The 19,886-nt window shown below is 40.1% G+C and overlaps 1 protein-coding gene across 1 annotated transcript; it reads left to right on the top strand.

The window, feature by feature from the left end:
• The first annotated feature begins 55 nt into the window (after positions 1–55).
• On the top strand, positions 56–15,206 carry LOC113422739 (keratin, type II cytoskeletal cochleal-like). Its single transcript, XM_026683868.2, is given in 11 exon segments — positions 56–201; positions 204–533; positions 536–639; positions 4,088–4,299; positions 6,089–6,149; positions 6,902–6,997; positions 8,788–8,952; positions 9,583–9,708; positions 12,101–12,321; positions 13,430–13,458; positions 13,578–15,206. Coding segments are annotated over 11 exon segments (1,968 nt in total). The 5' UTR covers positions 56–134; the 3' UTR covers positions 14,135–15,206.
• The last annotated feature ends 4,680 nt before the right edge of the window (positions 15,207–19,886 follow it).

Below are 19,886 nucleotides of genomic sequence, written 5' to 3'. Positions count from 1 at the left end.
TCTTGAGCCATATAAAAGAGAGAAGCCCTGATTGCAAATCAAAGGGACTCTCTTGCCTTCACTCTTCTGCTTTTCCCTCATTCCACTGCTTCACTAATAGTTTGTTCAACTCTTTTCAAACACCAATCCTAACCATGAACATACCTGTTGGGTCTCGATGCTTAGGTGGATCAAGGCGATTTTCTTCCGCTTCTATGGTGGGTACGCAGCTGCTCCTCCATGCCAGCCATATGGAAGACAATGTGGGACTGGTGGTTACTCCAGCATGAGCCTGAATAATTTTGGTGGGGGAAGGCAAAGAATATCTTATAGCCAAGGCTTTGGAGGACAAATCTACGGGGGAGCTGGTGGACAGCGCATAGGAATGGGCGGGCAGGTGATGGGAATGGGGGGTCTTGGTTATGGTGGAGGGTTTGGTGGAGGTTATGGGGGTGCTGAGTGCCAGAGTGGATATGGAGGATATTGTAGAATGAACAGCATGACTAGTACCAGAAGTGAAGGGATCCGTGGGGTCTCTATTGATGAGCGCCTCTTGAGCCACTTTCTATTGGAGTTGATCCTGAGGAGCATAAAGCACGGACACATGAGAAAGAAGAGATGAAAACCTTGAACAACCAGTTTGCTTGCTTCATTGATAAGGTAGGAGTTTGTCCATTCTTCTCTTTTTTTTTTTTTTTTCAACTTTCAATTTTAAATGTTTAAGAATAAGTTGGGATAATCCATCTATCCCCCTTTCTTCATCTCTTGCTACACTCCTTCCTCATTCTAAACTAAACATCTAACTTCCCCCTGTTGCATTCTTCTTGCCATGCTAGGAACTAATTATAAGAAATCTTTCCAGAATTATTACATTTCGTAAAGAGGGACTTGCTTGTTTGTTTGTGTGTATGCATCAAGAGAGACTGGGAATATAATTAGGATTCAGATTGCCAGCTCTGTTATATTAATAAATATGGTAAAAATCCTAAAATAGAGATCAGCATTATGCCTTCACCAAACAGGAGGATGGGGAGAAGTTTTTTCTAAGGGGGAATATTTGAACTAGGAATTTTGTGTCCTGAGATTTCCTTCATTAAATGGCAATAGCTTTGGTTCCTTCCATACCCACCTTTCTGCTTTGCTCTTCAGACCTACTGCAAATGTATTCTACTATTCTAGTCTTTCCATGTTATGGCCATCATATGCCAATCAAAACTACCTGGTTTTTCTAACCCTAATCCTAGACTTGTTCCAACTTCAATTAACATTAGGATTAAGACTCATTTTTTAAATAAGTGATTGTATTATCTAATCTTATATTTGCTGAATAGAAAATACTGTTTTTTTTTTTTTTAAAAAAAATCCGAGTTGAAATTATAACAGGGAAGGGACATGATTGACTTGGCTGGACAGACAAGTGAAGAAGACATCCATAAATGTAATTGTTTCAATAAGTTATTACCTGGATCTGTATAGATCCATTTCATGAGAATAAGATATCTGAATAGGAAATGGGGATTGAAATCCTGATTCACTGCAATTGAAGTGAAAATTGAAGGGAGCAGTAGAAATTATAAGCTGTTTCCTCCCTTTCCATTTTATATTCTTCAAATTTTAAATACATGCCCTTCTAATCTAATGATAAATCAGAGCCACAAAACCATTTCATGATCAGTCACTTATTCCATTCAAATGAGAGTCTGTCAGCAATTGTGAGTACACAAAGCCATTACAAAAATTCACTTGCCAAAATGAGTTCCAATATCTGGCGCTTCACAGTCAGTTTGGTGTAGTGGTTAAGACATCAAGTTAGAAACTGTGAGACTGTGAGTTCTAGTCTCACTTTGTGCATGAAACCAGAGGAGAAACATTGGGCCAGTCATGTTCTGTCAATCCTAGAAAGGAGGCCATGGCAAACCACTTGTGAAAAATCTTGCCGAGAAAACTACAGGGGCTTGTTGGACACAATTGAATGGAAGGGGGGGGGGGAAATCTGGAGCTCAATATTTTGGGCATTTGTTTTTATAAAAGGTAGCTGCCTTTAAGTTGAGCTCAGCTGCTGAAGATTACAGGGAAATATTCTTTACTTTGTTGTCTATTACATGGATATTATTGGCAACAATAAGATTGCCATACTCTTCTTCTAGAATGCTTGCTCAGGTTTCAAGTTTAGCTGACTACCTTGGCATTCTCAAGAACTCATCCATCCAAATACTAACCAGTTCTGATCCTGCTTAGCTTCCAGCCTAAACAGAATCATCCCACTCTCCTCATACCTCATACTCTAAACAAAAAAAAAACCCTCAGAAATTGCTTTCTTTTTATTTTTTATCAAGTTAACCATTCAGAACTGAAATTCCTTTTACTTTTACCTTTTAGTTCTCTGCTACTTTGCTGTGGTTTGTAGGTTTAAGCTTTGTGGTCGATGTTTGATTAATTCACCAGCAGCAGAGCTATAAATTCATATTGTCCATTCTGCCCATCAATTAAATGACTAGAAAAATTATTTGTAAATTATTTCAGCTCAGTCTCAGCCATCTTAAATCTATGTCTAAACTACATGAGGCTATTGCTGTAAGAGACATGTTTGTCTACCAAAAGTAGCCTGAATAGTAAAAATGTGAACTATACCATTTTAATTCCCAATGATAGACAAAGGTATAGTATTTATTTAAAACTACTTCACGCATAAGGCTCCTGAAGTGTCAGTAGTGAATTATCAACCAACTAATTCTCAAAGCAATAGGCAAGAAAAAGAATACTTAAAATAGATAATTCAGGAATGCAAAAGCTATGATAATTGGAGTAGTATGTCAAACATAATGGTAATAAAATATTTAAATGTTTTGTCAAACACTCAAGAGAAAGAGAAAAATAATTTAAAATCAATCCACAACAAATCAAGTTAATTAAGCACCAAACTCTCACAAAAGGAAGGCCTGGGGAATGATTTGCCTCAAACACATCATAGTTGGGCGCACCTGCTCAAATAACCAACCACAGAAAAGGCCCACTTTATGGCCATCAACAGCAAGGTTTCTTCTTGCTATTACATTTGCACAAACAAGACAAAGGTTGAGTATAATTCTTACACATCAGAGAGATAGAGCTACATACAAGATGAAGTATTTTGAAAAAAATTGAAATATTGGCCTGGGTCACCTCTAGTTTTTGAGGCCGAATTGCTCACAGATCTACAACTTCACTCCATCAGATTATTTTGGTGTAGTTCAGCATTCTCCATTTGGCTCCCTTCATATGTCTTGGGTCTAGAATTCTTAGGATTCCCAAGAAAATGGGCCAAGAGCCCCGAGGCTGGAAAGTCTGAGGAACTGTAATATCACCAAGAGACAAACTTGGATGTGTATCGACTGTTTCAGAATTCAGCCTAGAGGCTCAACTGATTGAAGCAGATCATAGATACTGCAGATTGATAGGGGAGTTTTGAGTAATGTTCAATTTCCCCCCACCCACTGCATTTTTTTCTAAGCCAAGCCAAGGACTAATTAACTCCCTTCCCAAATTCTCCCCATCGGCCCCATCACCCATTCCATCTGCTCATCTGTCATGCAATAACAGCAGCAGCAGGCGAAGTGAGCAGGTGAAAGGAATTTTTCCTTGTTTGACAGACAGCTGGTACTCCGGGGCACAGAGCCTGGGGAACTGTGAGAAAAATAGTTTGCCAAGCATAGTTATAATTGCAGAGAGCAATAAGTAGGTGTGGTTTTTTTTCCTGAATGCACTATAGAAAACACAGGCTATCATTGCATCTGTGAAATGGCCTTCAGCTTAAAATAAACAAACAAAAGACTAAAATTGTGTTTGATTCATACCAATTTCAAGTGTTTTCTCAGGGAGGATGCACATTCTAGGTCACACATAATTTGTGCTTTTTCATTAGATTATCCGATACCAAGGAAGGTAGAATTATCATAGCTTTAATAATAATCCAGAAGCAAATGATACATCCTGAAGCCCCTGAAGCTATCTCACTATTAAAGATGCAGGAGTGAGTCCCTTGATAATTGGGTATAAGGCCACCCTCAGCTAATCCACTGCGAGAAACTAGTTTAGTTGGAAGACTTACTGGAGAGATTGTTTCTTTCAGGTTCGATCCCTGGAGCAGCAGAACAAAGTTCTTGGTACTAAGTGGGAACTCCTGAATCAATATGTTCAGCCTACCCGGAAGAACCTCGAAGCCTACTATGAGAATTTCATTGTCTCACTTAAGAAACAACTGGAATGTCTCCAAAATGAAAGAGAAAAACTGGAACATGAACAGAAGAACATGCAGGAGCTAGTTGAGGAATATAGGTCTAGGTGAGTAAATATATTTGGAAGACTGAAGTTTGGCACTATACTGGAACCCCCTCCCCAGATAAGAATCTGATCAGCTGCATTTCAAGATAATGTCTATCAGGATCTAAATACAGATAGTCCTCAATTTACATCCACAATTGAGCCCAAAATTTATGTTGCTAAGCGAGATGTTTGTTAAGTGAGTTTTGCCCTATTTTATGATCTTTCTTGCCACAATTGCCAAGTGAATTACTACAGTTGTTAGGTTAGTAACAGGGCTGGTAAGTGAATCCAGCTTCCCCATTGACGTTGCTTGCCAGAAGGTCACAAAAGGGGAATTACATGAGCCTGGGACACTGCAACCATCATAAATATAAATCAGTTGCCAAGTATCTGGATTTTGATCTCATATGCTGCAATGGTCTTAAGTATGAAAATAGTCATAAGTCACTTTTTTGAGGGCTGTTGTAATGTCAAACAGTCGCTAAATGATAGTGGAGGACTACCTGTGTTGATTGCATCTGCCATTCTCCAGATGTGCTGAGACTGCAATTCCAGCGAGTAGGGCTGAAATTTTGTGAGCGGCAATCCCAGTGAAACTGAGATTGAAAAAGGCTGATCTAAGTTGTATTGACATTACCTCCGAGTTCATAATAACCTTTTTTTAAACCTTCCTAGCATTTTCCCCACAAAATGCAGGGTCTCCTTTTGTTAGATCAACCAAGTGTTAATCCATTTGTTATGACAGGTGTTGGGGTAATTCCCGTTCGGAGAATGAGCACATACAGGGAGACATAGTGAGAGTAGTGAAGAATTACACACACACAGCACACAGATACACTGTACAGTAAATGTAGGTTTTTACTTCCAATAAACGTTTTAGCAAAGTTCAAGATAAGCAGTCCAAGTCATTCACAGGTAAGGCAGTCAGTGTTCAGTTCAGGGATAATCCAAATATCAAAGTCCAGTATCAAAAAACAGTTCAGTAACAGACTTACATCAAAGATCAGTAACAGTCATTAGGAGGAACGGAAACTCTCTCCAACAGAAGAAACAGAGACTCACACACTCACTGAGACTAAACAACCGAGGTTTCTGGCTCCATCTTATGGCCATTTGAGAAACCATGCCCAATTACAGTTTTAGCATTTTCTTAAAGACATAGTATTAAAATGTCTATCCTAGTTTATATATTTCCAACCCAAATAACTGTTAGGTGACGTACATTCCTAACAACAGGACTGGCTTGTCACCAGATTCTGACATTTTGGGCACAGAGACAGTGACCGGCTCAAAATCAGCCAAAAGCTTTCATGACTAAGGCAGGATTGAGAACTCAGCCTTCTGGTTTCTAGCCTGGTGCTTTAACCACCAGACCAAACCAGCTCTCTACATGATATGATAGCTTCGGGGTAGCAATTACAGTGAAAGAACAAGGGTTGTTTCTTTTTGATTGTTCCAGTTTATGGAACACCTTGCTTATCTGAGTATCATCAGCCTGCTTTTTAAAAAAAAGCTTTAAAAATCAGTTTTCCAACAAATATCTAGGGCTTTGCTTGAGTTTCAAATTGTTGCTTAGGTAGTTCACTATTTGGAAGGATACATTAACTGTTGTGGTATTTTGCTTATGTCTGGTGTATGTAAGCCACCTGGGGTGAGTCTGTTGGACTTGAAGAGAACCTAGAGGTCTTTTAACTAAATGAATGAAAAGGTGGCAAAATTATCAGATGGAAACATACCAGTGAGACCTGCTTTTTATTTAAATGTTTCTGATGTTAAGAACCACCTTTCTTTTTTTTCGCTAATGCAGATATGAAGATGAGGTTAACAGGCGTACAACAGCAGAGAATGAATTTGTGGTGCTGAAAAAGGTAATTTTTAAATATAACACAAAATACATGAAACTTTGCACTCGGTGGTTTTTTTAATCTAGCTAGACCTCCATAAATACATTAAATGATGGCAATCGGTCCATGTGCACAGAGGAAAAACTAAAAAAAAAAAATTGATTTCTGGGATGAATGGACTCTAATGTCTATTCTTAACCCTGTTCCAAGTTTGCATTCTTTACCCGCTCCATCAGCATTCTTGGATTGATTTATAAGATTTTACAGTAAATGCTGCAAATCAACGGAATGCTGAGCCTTGGTGGCACAGTTGTTAAAGTGCAGTACTGCAAGCTACCTCTGGTGACTGTCGGCTGCTTGCAATTTGGCAGTTCAAATCCCACCAGGCTCAAGATTGACTCAGCCTTCTATCCTTCCAAGGTCGGTAAAATGCGGACCCAAAATTGTTGGGGGCAATATACTGACTGTCTAAACCATTTAGAGAGGGCTGTAAAGCATTATGAAGCAGTATATAAGTCTAAGTGCTATTGCTATTGCTAATTTAGGAACATCTGCTTAACAATCAGCTGCCTGCCACTGATTTTCAAATGATTAAAAAATTCTATATGATCCAACTTTAACTCATTTTGAGATAATATTCAAAAATGTTTTCTTTATTATAACATTATAATGAATATGCAAACTCCCCCTGCTCCATAAAAGACTTTTTATTTTGTATGAAACTTTTTTTTTTAAAAAAAAATACAATTTCTTATATGGTTTTCCTCTCTACTTAGGACGTTGATTGTGTCTTCCTCACTAAAGAAGAGCTGGAATCTAAAGTTGATGTTTTAGCACAAGAATTGGAAGTTCTAAGGTGTATCTTTGCAGAGGTGGGTATCTAGTTCTTAGGAAACCTGTTGGTAACATATCCATAGAGAGAAACAGCAACAATTCCTTTTTAGGAACATCATACAATTGTGGGTGTGTCGTCCTAACCTACCACAGCTCCAACAGCTTTGCTCAATATGCCCTTTTTTATTGGCATGTGCTATTGTAGGGCCCTAAAAGAGGACCAAAGTACATTAATTGTTAAGCAGTAGAAGGCAATAATGAAGGGTTGAACAAGAAACAGGAGAAATGTTTGATTTGAAAATTGGAACAAACCATCACCTTCTGGATGTTCTGGAACCATTTTGGGTCAGAACCAGAATGCAGAATGCATTGGCAGTTCCAGATTTCAGGTGAAACATAATGCAGATAGGCCTATAGGGCAAGACAATGCATATTATTCCCTCTGTTAGCTCTTCCCATCAGTAGTTTCCATCATGGTATATTCCACCATTCTGCCCATTCATCTCATATTCCTTGAACCTTCCCACCCCTCTCTCTCCCTTCAGGTGCAATTACTGCTCTCTCCAATTCCTAGCATGGCACATCTCACTGTCCTGTTCATCCACTTATCTTTTCAGTCTCTTCCCTTCCTCCCTTCAACCCCCAATGTATTTGGCTTATATCCCATTTCTCCCACCTTTATCTTAAGTGATTTCTGCCAAGACCAAAACTATCATTTTCTAAGCCAAGAACAAAACAGTCCCTTATGTGTTCTATGTCTGGACTCAAACAGCATGTGTTGCCTCAGGAATGGCACCCCTAAAAGTAACTGGTTTTTTGCGTGCTACAGTCTGTGCATGTACCGTGTTTCTCACAAAATAAGGCCAGGCCTTTTTTTGACCCCCAAAAAAATGGCTAGGCCATCTTTTCGAGGTGACTTAATTTCCTCCCCCATCTAGAGCGGCCCATACACACGTACCTTGTCGCGAGGCCACTTCTATCGGCCAACGAAAGCTCCCTGAAGGCAGAGTCCCCAGCTGCTTTGGGATGAGGTGTGGCTGCCTGTGTCCCCTTGCCATTAGGCAGTGTCTTTCGGGCGATGGAAGCTCCCCAAGTGCAGTCACCAGCCACTTCGATCGGCCGATAGAGCGGCCTCGTGGCAAGGGGAGTGTGTTTGTGTGCTCACCCGAGGCCGCTTCTACCGGCTGATTGAAGTGGTTGGTGACTGCACTTGGGGAGCTTCCATCACCCAAAGAGACTGCCTAAGGTGAGGGACATGGGCAGCCATGCCTCAAGCGGCTGGGGACTCTGCCTTCGGGAGCTTTGTCGCCGAAGAAGCGGCCTCGCAGCAAGGGTGTGTGTGTGGCGCTGCCCTGAGGCTGCTTCTACTGGCTGATTGAAGTGGCTGGTGACTGCACTTGGGAGCTTCCATCGCCCAAAGAGACTGCCTAAGCGAGGGACACGGGCAGCCACGCCACGCCCTGAAGCGGCTGGGGACTCTGCCTTCGGGAGCTTCTATCAGCTGATGTTCTATCAGTAGATCGGGTATTCTAGCCTAGGCTACCTGCAGGGCACTCCTAAAGGCAAGTTTTCTCCCCACCCACCCCTGCCCTTCCCCCATTTCTCTTCACCTCGTGTTGTTCTAACGAATGATGTGAGAAATGGCGGGAAACACATGGCTTAAATAGGCCTAAATTTTGGGGTGGGGCTTAATTTCACCTCATGCGTAGAAATCATGCTGGGCCTTCCTATTGGTGGAGGCCGTGTTGTCGGAGAAACACGGTAGTGTTTTATACAGTATATCCCTACGAGGATGTGGAAACTTATTTTGGAATCATATGCTCTACAGGAATTAACTCAGTTCAACAACCAAATGTGTGACACTTCTGTGGTTCTGAAAATGGACAATACACGTGACCTGGATATGGATCTCATCCTTAAGAACGTAGAAGACTGGTATCAGAATATTGCTCACACCAGCAAGCAAGAAGCTGAAGCTTTTTACCACAGCAAGGTGAGTATTACTTTGATAGTCACAGGGACCTTGCTTGGAAAATCAAGCAGATCCAGATGCAACAACTGAGCTCTTTGTTTGAATAAACTCATCCATGGGTTGGGAAGCAAACCTTGGCATGGACTATCAGGTGAGAGGCTTAAACAAAGCCACTTGACCACTAGGAAAAGTAACAATGTCCTCCTCCCACAAGTCTTATTGCCTTCTTCAGATCTTATAAGAGCTGCTGTGGTGCAGTGGATAGAATGCAGTATTGCAGGCTAACTCTGCTCATATTGCCAGGAGTTCAATTTCCTCAATCCTGACTGGCTCAAGGTTGACTCAGCCTTCCATCTTTCCATGGTCGGTAAAATGAGGACCCAGATTGTTGGGGGCAATATGCTAATTCTGTAAACCACTTAGAGAGGGCTATAAAGCCCTGTGAAGCAGTATTTAAGTTTAAGTGCTATTGCTATCTTCCTGCTCAGTTTATACCTACAAATCACAGCTATTATAACAGATAGTTATATCCCATGCCTGGTATGGCCTATACCACAAAACACAGCAAATGATGAAGGATTTTTTTTTCATGTTGATATGCCATCGACTGCTCAAATGACAGTAAGAGTGAGGCTGATTTTTATTTATTAGATTGCAGAAATTCAGAACAATCGAGGCAAATTCAATGAAGAACTGAAAAATAACCAGCACGAGATTGCAGAGCTCAGCAGGATGGTCCAGAGGCTGCAAACGGACAGTGAAAATGCAAAGAAGCAGGTAGGGGTGTCAATCTTATTTTATTGCTTCATCTCAAATGATCTTATTTTCCTACAATAGCAAGTAAACAGGTTCTCTGGAATCTCGAGAACTTATTGGTCCTTTCAAAGAGGCTCGCTGTAAAGAAAAAGAAAACTACTGAGGCTTTCTCAGAAGATTCTTCTCAGGTATTCTTCTGGAATGTCCATTAAATTGCAATGTGTTCTTTCACCCACATTTTGGAAATACCACAGTGAAAAACTATAAGGGAACCTCTGTGCTATTAAGGTCTTGTTCTCTTCCCCCTCCCTCCAAAAATATCAAATAGAATAATCCCCCTTCCCTCCACAAATGTACATTTGTTTTCTGAAGAGGAGAATATTTGAAGGATAAGGTTGGCTTACCATAAAAACAAAGTATCTGTTGAATTGTGTTTGACTCCTGGGTCTACTTGCCCTCATTTGAATTGGATTAGTTTTTTCACTTCAGTCAAAGTCAATGGGATGCTGCCACCTGCTGTGGCTACAAACAAATAGAAGCTGCCAAAGGCTGGCATATATTATACAATAAATGGCAATGTGAAAATATGTAACATCTCCATTATGACTGCAAAGAAGCTGTTCAATAGTTAAATGCCACGGCATATTAGCTACTTGTATTTGTTTCAAGGGTTGAAAACAAATGCTAACAGCAGTACTTTCAGATTATCAAATTCTCATCATATAATAGTAATAAAATGAGATAATACTGTATATAAAGATTTGGGAATATGATACCGAATGGAACTAAATTGAGCAAAGTTTTTAGAAAACAACACCCAGACTAGGAAATAAGATTGGCAGTTTGGGCATAAATATTGAAATTTCATTATTAGACTTCTGCTCAAGAAAACATGATCAGCCTTCACTTCACAGCAAAACTAAAATACATTAGAATTAGATTGGTTTGCATAGATAATACATAGTACCCTGTAATAGAAGAAATCAAAATGAAATAAAGTGAAGTTTGCTAATGCGATCTGGAAGTGGAGAGGAAATCTAAAGGGCAAGTTAAAGCAAGGCCTGGATTAAAAATAGCACAGTTATTCTGCCACCTGGTTGGCAGGAATATTATGTCATAACATGCTTATCAAATCCATCTGAGTGAAATATTCAATCGGGAATTATATCTTCCAGCATATTCCTTTTCTTGGAAATATGGTTAGCTCTCAATGAGTGAATATGTATGCTATCACTATTATGACAATAAAATTTATAGCAAGAGAACAGATAGATTGATACTGCTAGTGGATTCTTCCTTCTTTGCTATCACTTGCTTTGAATGCTAGGTCCTCATCCCATCCCTTCTCACTGCCAGGCTGCCTGTTCATTGCATAAGGAGCTGCTGGATATGTCTATGGAGATTCTAAGACATCCAGGTCATGGTTGTCCCAAAGCTTCTTCAGAACTGAAGAAGCTTCTTGGATGAGAAGTGAAATGTTTTCAAGGAAAAACAAAGCCCAGTTGCCTTTGGAAGGAGCTGTTAGACATGGACAACAGATTGAATGGTGGTAGTGATGGAAGCAGGGTGGGTGGAGAGAATGCACAGTGTTTCAGTATTGGGGCATAGGTATTAAACTACAGGTATCGTGGTGGATTTTCACATGCTTAATATGTAGTTTCCCATTTCTCAGAATCCAAGTAACTTCCCTGTTTGTTCCATGTGTCTTCTCTATCGGCTTTTGATTCTACCAATGTCCCTGACTAATTTAATTAGCTGAGAGGAAAGACAATGGTTTCTTTAGCTAGTTTCTTCAAAACTCATGGATCAGATTCAACGCACCTCTGTTTCACACTCTGTCTTAATCAACTGACACTGCCTTTCCTTAAGCTTTTCTTCTACTAGAGTACTGCATCCAGTTTTGGTCACCACACTATAAAAATGATGTTGAGACTCTAGAAAAAGTACAGAGAAGAGCAACCAGGATGATTAGGGGACTGGAACTGGGCATGGCTGAAACTTGGCATGGCTGCTGGAACTTGCTGGAATTGGGCATGGCTAGTCTAGTGAAGAGAAGGACCAGGGGAGACATGATAGCAGTCTTCCAATATTTGAGGGGCTGCCACAGAGAGGAAGGGGTCAAGCTATTTTCTAAAAAGTGCCTGTAGGCCAGACAAGGAACAATGGATGGAAACTGAACAAGGAGAGATTTAACCTGGAAATAAGGAGAAACTTTCTGACCATGAGAACAATCAACCAATGGAACAGCTTGCCCTTGGAAGCTGTGGGAGCATCATCACTTGAGCCTTTCAAGAAGAGATTGGACTGCCATTTGTCAGAAATGGTGTGGGATCTCCTGCTTGGGCAGGGGTTTGGGTTAGATGACTTACAAGGTACCTTCCAACTCTGATTATCTGTTATCTCCTGATCCTAGGTTGCCAGTCTTCAATCAGCCATTTGTGACTCCGAGCAACGTGGTGATATTGCCTTAAAAGATGCTCGAAGTAAGCATGTTGAACTGCAGACAGCCTACCAGCAGTCAAAAGATAAACTGGCATGCCTGCTCCGTGACTACCAGGACCTGCTAAACACCAAGCTGGCTCTAGATATTGAAATTGCTACCTATAAGGCACTGCTGGAAGGAGAGGAGAGCAGGTGAGGTGCACTTCTAAATATACTTAGAAAAATATAAAAACACATATTTGTAATGTCCAGCTATTAAAAGGGGGTAGCAATCTGTGGGAGGTTTTTTTTTTTAGATATTGTTGGGTTCCTATTCATCCTAATCAATATGGTCAGTAGTCAAGAATGATTGTAAGGCTGAACACCCAAATGCCTAAACTGTTATGTTATACATGTCTGTTTTAAAAGATGCTAAAATGGGAAACTGGTATTTAGAATGCTAGATTAAAATGGAAGACATCGAATTGAGGATAAGCTATATTTATGGAAGGAAAAATACTCAATAAATTATCAATGTTATAATTAGGTGGTTTGATTGGGTGAGGCTGGGAATAATGTACTACACAATTCTAAAAATAAAGAATTGAATACTGGATAAGTAATGTCCTTATATACCCATCCTGAGAATATAAATTAGTTGTTATTGGGAGACCCCTATGGTTACCTTTCCAGAATCAGCAGGAAGATATGATTTCTGAAAGATGTTGTTCTTTGCAACACTTGGAGACTATATTCTACTTTCTCTTTATGGAAATCAGATAAGTAGCACAAGAATCCACTGAGCTACTAGATGGCAGCAAAGAATTTTCTAGATTTTTGAAACCTGGGAAGACTGATTCACCTCATTCAGCTTCTTATAAGCTTTATTATGTTGGCTGCACAATCAGCCAGGTATTTAGACTGAGATAGGCAAATGCTGTTTGAGGGTGTTAAAGGTATTGTAGCAAGGTGTAACCTATTCAAAGTAAAGTTGCCTTTTGCAGTTGACTGATCCTCACCCACTTTTCTAAGCATCAACAGGACTGAGTTACCAAAATCCAGCCAACATGATGTGACAGAAAAACGTGCCTTTGCTTCCATTTAAGAACCACATGAATTTCTGCAGTTCAGATGTGCTAGCCACAAGCCAGAACATCCTATTTCAATAGTGGTGCTGAGCATTATGGCAATGAATATAGCAAAGCCTATAGACAAAGAATGCCCAATGTTTGTTTTTGAAATATTGAGTCTTTAAAGAACATGGTCTGTATAAGCCATCCTGCACTTCTGTTTCTAATTTTCACTTTTCTCATCCTAACAGGATTTACACAGGCAACCCTGTCAGTGTTGGTGAGTACATTGAGCATCCCCTCGCCCCATTTAAAAATACATAACCAAATATTGTGTGCTTGATATTTTCAAGCCTGCCATCAAAGTAACAGAACCTCTCTTGTTTGCCATCTTTACAGCAATGGTTAGTGGAGGCTGCCCAGTGGGTGAGTGTCCCCCTGGAATGGGAGTCGGAATGGCCTATGGTGCTGCTGCAGGAAGAGGCATGGAACACAACCATGGAAACTTTAGTGGCATGGGAGAAGGCTTCACTGCTGGGAGTGCACCTTGTATCCACACAATGGGCCCCAGGACTTCAGGAGGCTCAGGAGGCATGGCAGCTGGAGTCAATCATGGGATGGTGCACGGGGCTGGATTGGGAACTGCAGGAGGGGTTAGTGCCAGCAGTGGTGGCTACACAGCCAATGTTACCAAGCATGTAATGACCTCTGGAGGTGGCAGACATAACTCCAGTCTTTCTGCAGATGGAAACTGTGGAACTAGTCACCATGGTGGAATACACCATAGTGTAGGAGCCACCTGTGTTTCTGGAGGGTCTGGCATGGGAATGCATAGCTCTGGGGGTGGAGGCATCTCTGGAACTGTGTTTGGGGCTTCCCGTGGTGAGAGCAGCTCTGGGCTTAGAAATGTCCAAGTCACATCAGTCAGTTCTTCAGTCAGAAAATTTATGTACTAAATAAGCCCAAGAGCTGGGAAGAAGGAACATCATGTGGAGACAGATGCATGAATCATTACGTTCATGACTGGGAACAGCCATGTTCTAGATTAAGACCATATTTGAGGGTTTGGGGTGTGCCAGGTGCCAGGTGCCAGCCTCAGGTATTGGGCATGGCCACGGCAAATGAGTGGGTGGGCTGGCTCATACCAGATTCAGAATCAATCTTCTCAAAAGGGAAAGTTGAGGACTCACTCCTCCATTTCTGCCATTCTTTTCCTCTCCCCAGAACCAGCCCTGGTTCCATTGCTCAATTTTAGAGACCAGCTGAATGGCTGAAAAAAAGGTTGAAAAATGATGAATAGGCTCTGAGGGGGAGGCCATGCCTAGGTATCTGGGATTTCACAGGGCCTCTGGATTACCCACACCCCATGGGAAAGAAATAGCAGGACCTTATATTTATTTGAGATACTTACTGTAGATGGTTTCAGCATGTAATGGCCGAGGTTTTCTGTCTTTAAAACTCTTCAAACAGTCTCCAATCATGTATGCTCCTTTTGCCTCAGTCTATACTGGGAATATTTTGGGGGGGCCTGTTTTTGAATTTGGGGTTTTATTTTAGTTTTTGATTTCCTTTTTGTTCTTGGAGCCTAGCAAAGCATTTCAGAAAGGGAAGCCACATATTAACTGTCCAAGATGGGGTTGCAAATAACATTTCTTTCCCCTGCCTCTCCCTCCCCTCACCCCTGCACCAAGATTTACTGTATACGCATTTTAACACTGATCCCTTCTCTTGACTTCTTCGCCCCCATTTTTGGAATACTGGAATACCCTCTCTTGATATATTTTTCTTCCCTGTTACAGCTAGACTTGCAGTTTAGATGGAGATGGGCATCACATTCATTTTCCCACATTGTTAAAATCTCTTTTTAAAAAAATATGTATGCTGGGTTCAGAATTGAAACGGTGAGATGTTGGGATGAAGAGTAGTTGGGGATGCGTGTAGGTGATCTGCTTCTGTACTCAGATGTTACTGGTAAAAGCCGAGTTTCTGTCAAAAAAGATTAGTAGAAATTTGAACCCAAATAACACGCTAGAAGGTTTCCTCGTTGTAGTGTGAAATTCTATTGCATCTTTTAAATTAAGTGTGCTTTGCCATAGTTCAATGCATGCATTACTGTTCTGATTAAGGATTAGTTGCAAAGGACATATATCTTTAACATTGTTGCTATATTTTGCTCCTTGTTAAGCACTCCAAGCTTCCTTCTATATTTTCAATAAATTGCATGCATGCACTTGGCTTCTGCTTCACTTTAGTAGTTTTGTTTCTTGCTTTCTTCTGTCTCTAATTTTTTCTCTGTGAAAATATACTTGCTGGCACAGCTCCCTCTGTCAAGAAGACACAGAGACAAAATTCATTTACTTTACATTAGAATTCAAACTCACCAGGCACCTCATTTTCAGAGCTAAATAAAGATTAAAAAATGAGCTTTTCATATCTGCATTTTTCTCAACTTTGCAGTGTACTTCCATCAGTACAAAAATATATTAAATTCTCCATTAAAAACACATACCAGTACATTAAAGTATATAATTTACATGTAGAATGCATGAAAGCAATCTCTTTGGAGAAATCCATTCAAGCAAACACAATTTATTGCAGATTTTCCTTAAGAAAAGTCCTGCAACTTGAATGGGAATAGGATGTTTGACAAATTTTGGGTTATATTAAGAATCAATCATGCATACACACACACAAAAAGGAAGATTTGAATTTATTCATGTTGAGTTTCTCCTCTGAAGATCAGGAATACTTCCAAGTACCCCTTGTGTGAAGGACCTCTACACTTTGAAGTTTACACAGCTGCACAATTCACATTGTGAGAATGTGCCGAAGCTTATCTGAATTGCTTCTCCACATGAAGTGACCCACACTGGTTTCCCTTTTCTTTTTATGTCCAAAAAACAATGCCATGTCACACTGAGGAACAAAACTGAGCGCCGCTTGGACTTCATCCAACATTTGATCTGAAGGGTCACATTTAGACCACACTTTTGTAGTTCTGTATTTCTGATACAAAATAAAAGCTGTGGCACTATCCCTGTGAATCTGCTCTACTGAGATGGGATAGCAATAGCAATAGCACTTAGACTTATATACCGCTTCACAGTGTTTTTTGCAGCCCTCTCTAAGCAGTTTACAGAGTCAGCATAGGGTACCAGACCCAAAGGGGGCACCACAAAGTTGAGAATATGGCTTTGTTTGTACAGTATGTACAAAGGAGGGGTGCCCCAACATTTGCCAGTGCTTAGGGCACCAGTGAGCCTTAATCCACCATTGACCAGAATGCTCCAACTGCATACAGATCCTCACTTGTTCTGATACCAGAGCTGATGGTTGCAGACATTACATGTAGTTGACAGAAGGAAGGTAATAGAGGCAGTTTGGTCTAGTGGTTAAGGCTCATTGGTGCCCTAAGCTAGAAACCAGGAGACTGTTATTCTAGACCCACCTTAAAAATGAAAGTCAGTTGGGTGATTTTGAGCCAATCACTCTCTGTCAATTCAATTCACTGTATAGATCTGTTGTTGGGAAAACAGGAGGAGAAAGGAGTATTAGGTATGATTGTCACTTTGAATTATCTAAAAAACAACAACAAGGGGGATATAAAATAAATAAAGACAAACAAAGGTTCCCACATATCACCTTAGGCTCTGAAAGGTGGACTATAAATCCATTGTAGTTCTTTAAAAATAAATAGTTTGCCACTATTCGCTTTAATTTATTTGATTTACTAGTCTCCTTAAGTAAAGAGTAATATTTGCATATTCTGAAAGAATACAAGATGTGATTGGATGTGAAAGAAAAGAATTTCATGTATTAATCAAATTCTATAAAGAGCAAAAAAAAAAAAAATGGAACGTCATTACTGAACAAATGACAATTATATTTAGCAGGAGCAAATGCAGGGTGGTGCAAGAGTTCCTTTAGGCTCACAACTTATGTTCAGGAAACAGGTGGTAGAGATGGCCAGGCAGGCCTGTTTGCACAATTTTAACTGAGATATCAATTATACCCATTTCTAGACTAGAAGGCTCTGCTCATGGTTATGTAGGCTTCAATTATTTCCCATTTGGATTACTGCAATGCCCTCTGTATGGGTTTATGATGAACGCCGTGCAAAAGGCATGGCTGGTCCAGAATGCAGTGGCATGGTTATTACGGGCAGAGTACATTAATACGGCACTACTACACTACTTCAGGAACTGCACTGACTCTCAATAGATTTCTGAGTAAAATGCAAAGTAATGAGTATCACTTATAAAATCCTCCATGTAATGATTTAATTGCAGGATTGCATATTTACTTTGTTGTTGATGACTGCATATAGTATCTTGTTATGTTGTCCAGACTCTATCTGGTAGACATATAAATTGATTAAATAAATAAAATAGATAGGGCCGGTATATTTATTTAATGTATTGCATCTACAGAGATCATACAATCACTGATATACAATACTAATAAAACACATTTTATACATATAGACATAAATATAAGTTTAAATAAATCATCAGCAAATATCTATATAATAAAGTGTGCAGACAATACAATATACAAGATATGCCTCCTGACTCTCAAATGACTCTGGTCAGCTGACCAGAGTCAAAGGATTTACAACAGGGGTGCCAAACTCAATTTCATTGAGGCCCACATCAGGGCTATGGTTCACCTCGAGGGTGGGGGTGACCAACTTGATTCTACTCCCCAAACTGCTGGCATGTTTCCTCTTCGCACTGGTAGACTGGGCCACACTGGTCCGATGTTTCCTCTTTGCATTGGGTGGTCTGGGCCAAGGGACATGGGTAGACCAGCAACACGGGCTGTTCCCTTACATTTTCCAGGACAGCCCCGAATGCCGGACCCAACCATGTTGCAGGCCGGATTCAGCACACGGACCTTGAGTTTCACACCCCTGATTTACAATAAAACAAATAAAAGATAAAAATAAAGCAAAAGGCCTTGGTGAAGAGGTTTTCAAAGCTCTTCTAAAAATGTGTCCCTGTCTCAAGGCAGGGAAAAGAACTGCCCCAAGCTTTTAACAAGAGATTGGACCACCATTTGTCTGAAATGGTATAGGATTTCCTGCCTAAGCAGGGGATTGGACTTGAAGACCTCCAGGGTCCCTTAAATATACTGTGCTTCAATGGTTATCCTAGGTATTTGAACATATTTTTTTAACATTTATATTTACTAACGTAGTAATATATATATATTCCATATTCTAAATAATAGCTAAATAAATAATAAATAAGCATACACAATATTAATAATGTTTGGAAAATTACTATTACATTTTTTCCCCTCAAAATTGTATCTTCCTGGGATTACACAGCTACTGTGCAAATCCAGAAAAAGATGCAGCTTCATTAAGGACCCAGCTACAGGTGCAGGGTTGTCTGTTTCTACCCTCTTCAAAATACCTTCTCTTTTCCTCCAGATCTGAAGTGGTACACATTCCCATTCAGAAGGTAATTATTCATTGGCTTTGATGAGTCTGGGTCCTGCTTGAAATTAACCCATTAAATTACAGAGGTTTGTTTATTAATCAAATTTATTTCCCTGACCATCTCATGCGAAGTGGCTGTGGGCAGCGTACAGCAATAATAATAGATGCTATTAATTACAAGTAACAACAAAAATAATCCAGGCCGATAGGAGACAAAATTTCATTCTGGATTTAAATTACAGCTCAAAATAATATTAAAGGAGAGGATTTGATTGAATGCATTTTCTTTGAAGCATTTTCTTTGCAACTTACAACTCCTACACTGCAAAAACATATGGACTACTTGACTCGACCAGGGTAAAGCAATAGATGCAATTTACATAGACTTCTGCAAAGCCTTTGATTCAGTGATACATGACAAACTACTGTTAAAACTAAACTCTTACACCATTTCCAGATCCCTTCATAAGTGGATTACTGCATTCCTGTCAAACAGGCAACAAATAGTAAAAATAGGGAGCACTATATCAAACACTGCTCCAGTTAACAGTGATGTCCCCCAAGGCAGCATTCTAGGACCCACACTCATTATACTCTGTATAAATGACCTTTGCGATCACCTTATGAGCAACTGTGTCCTCTTCATGGATGATGTAAAACTATTCAACACCACCAGCAATGCTACTGTTCTTCAAAGTGACCTTGATTATGTGTCTGAACGGTCAAACATTTGGCAACTCCAAATCTCGACCAACAAATGTTCTGTCCTACACATTGGTAAAAAAAATCAGTACACACCAAATACAAGCTAGGCGGATATGACTTCGTTGATGACCCTCACAATGTCAAGGACCTCGGAGCACTCATATTTAATGATCTAAGCACTAGAGCTCACTGTAACAGCATTGCCAAAAATACATTAAGAGTTGGAAATCTAATCTTACGAAGCTTCTCCTCTGGAAATATTGAATTGCTAACTAGGGCATACAAAACCTTTGCTAGACCAATACTCTAAATACAGCTCATTTGTCTGGAATCCGCACTGTATATCAGACATTAATACAATTGAGCGAGTCCAGAAGTATTTCACGAAAAGAGTACTACACTCCTCACAACAGAATACCCTATATCACCAGGCTTGAAATTTTGGGCTTGGACAATCTTGAACTACGCCGCCTACGGTTGGACTTAAGTGTAGTACACAAAATTATCTGCTACAATGTCCTACCAGTCAATGACTACTTCAGTTTCAACCACAATAA

This window comes from Notechis scutatus, chromosome 2, assembly GCF_049901735.1.
Source record: "Notechis scutatus isolate UNSWTSFEM ecotype Mainland chromosome 2, rNotScu1.2, whole genome shotgun sequence".
Lineage (NCBI taxonomy): Eukaryota > Metazoa > Chordata > Lepidosauria > Squamata > Elapidae > Notechis > Notechis scutatus.
The sequence above is the reverse complement of the archived record's forward strand: the minus strand, read 5'-3'. Positions and strand labels throughout refer to the sequence as shown.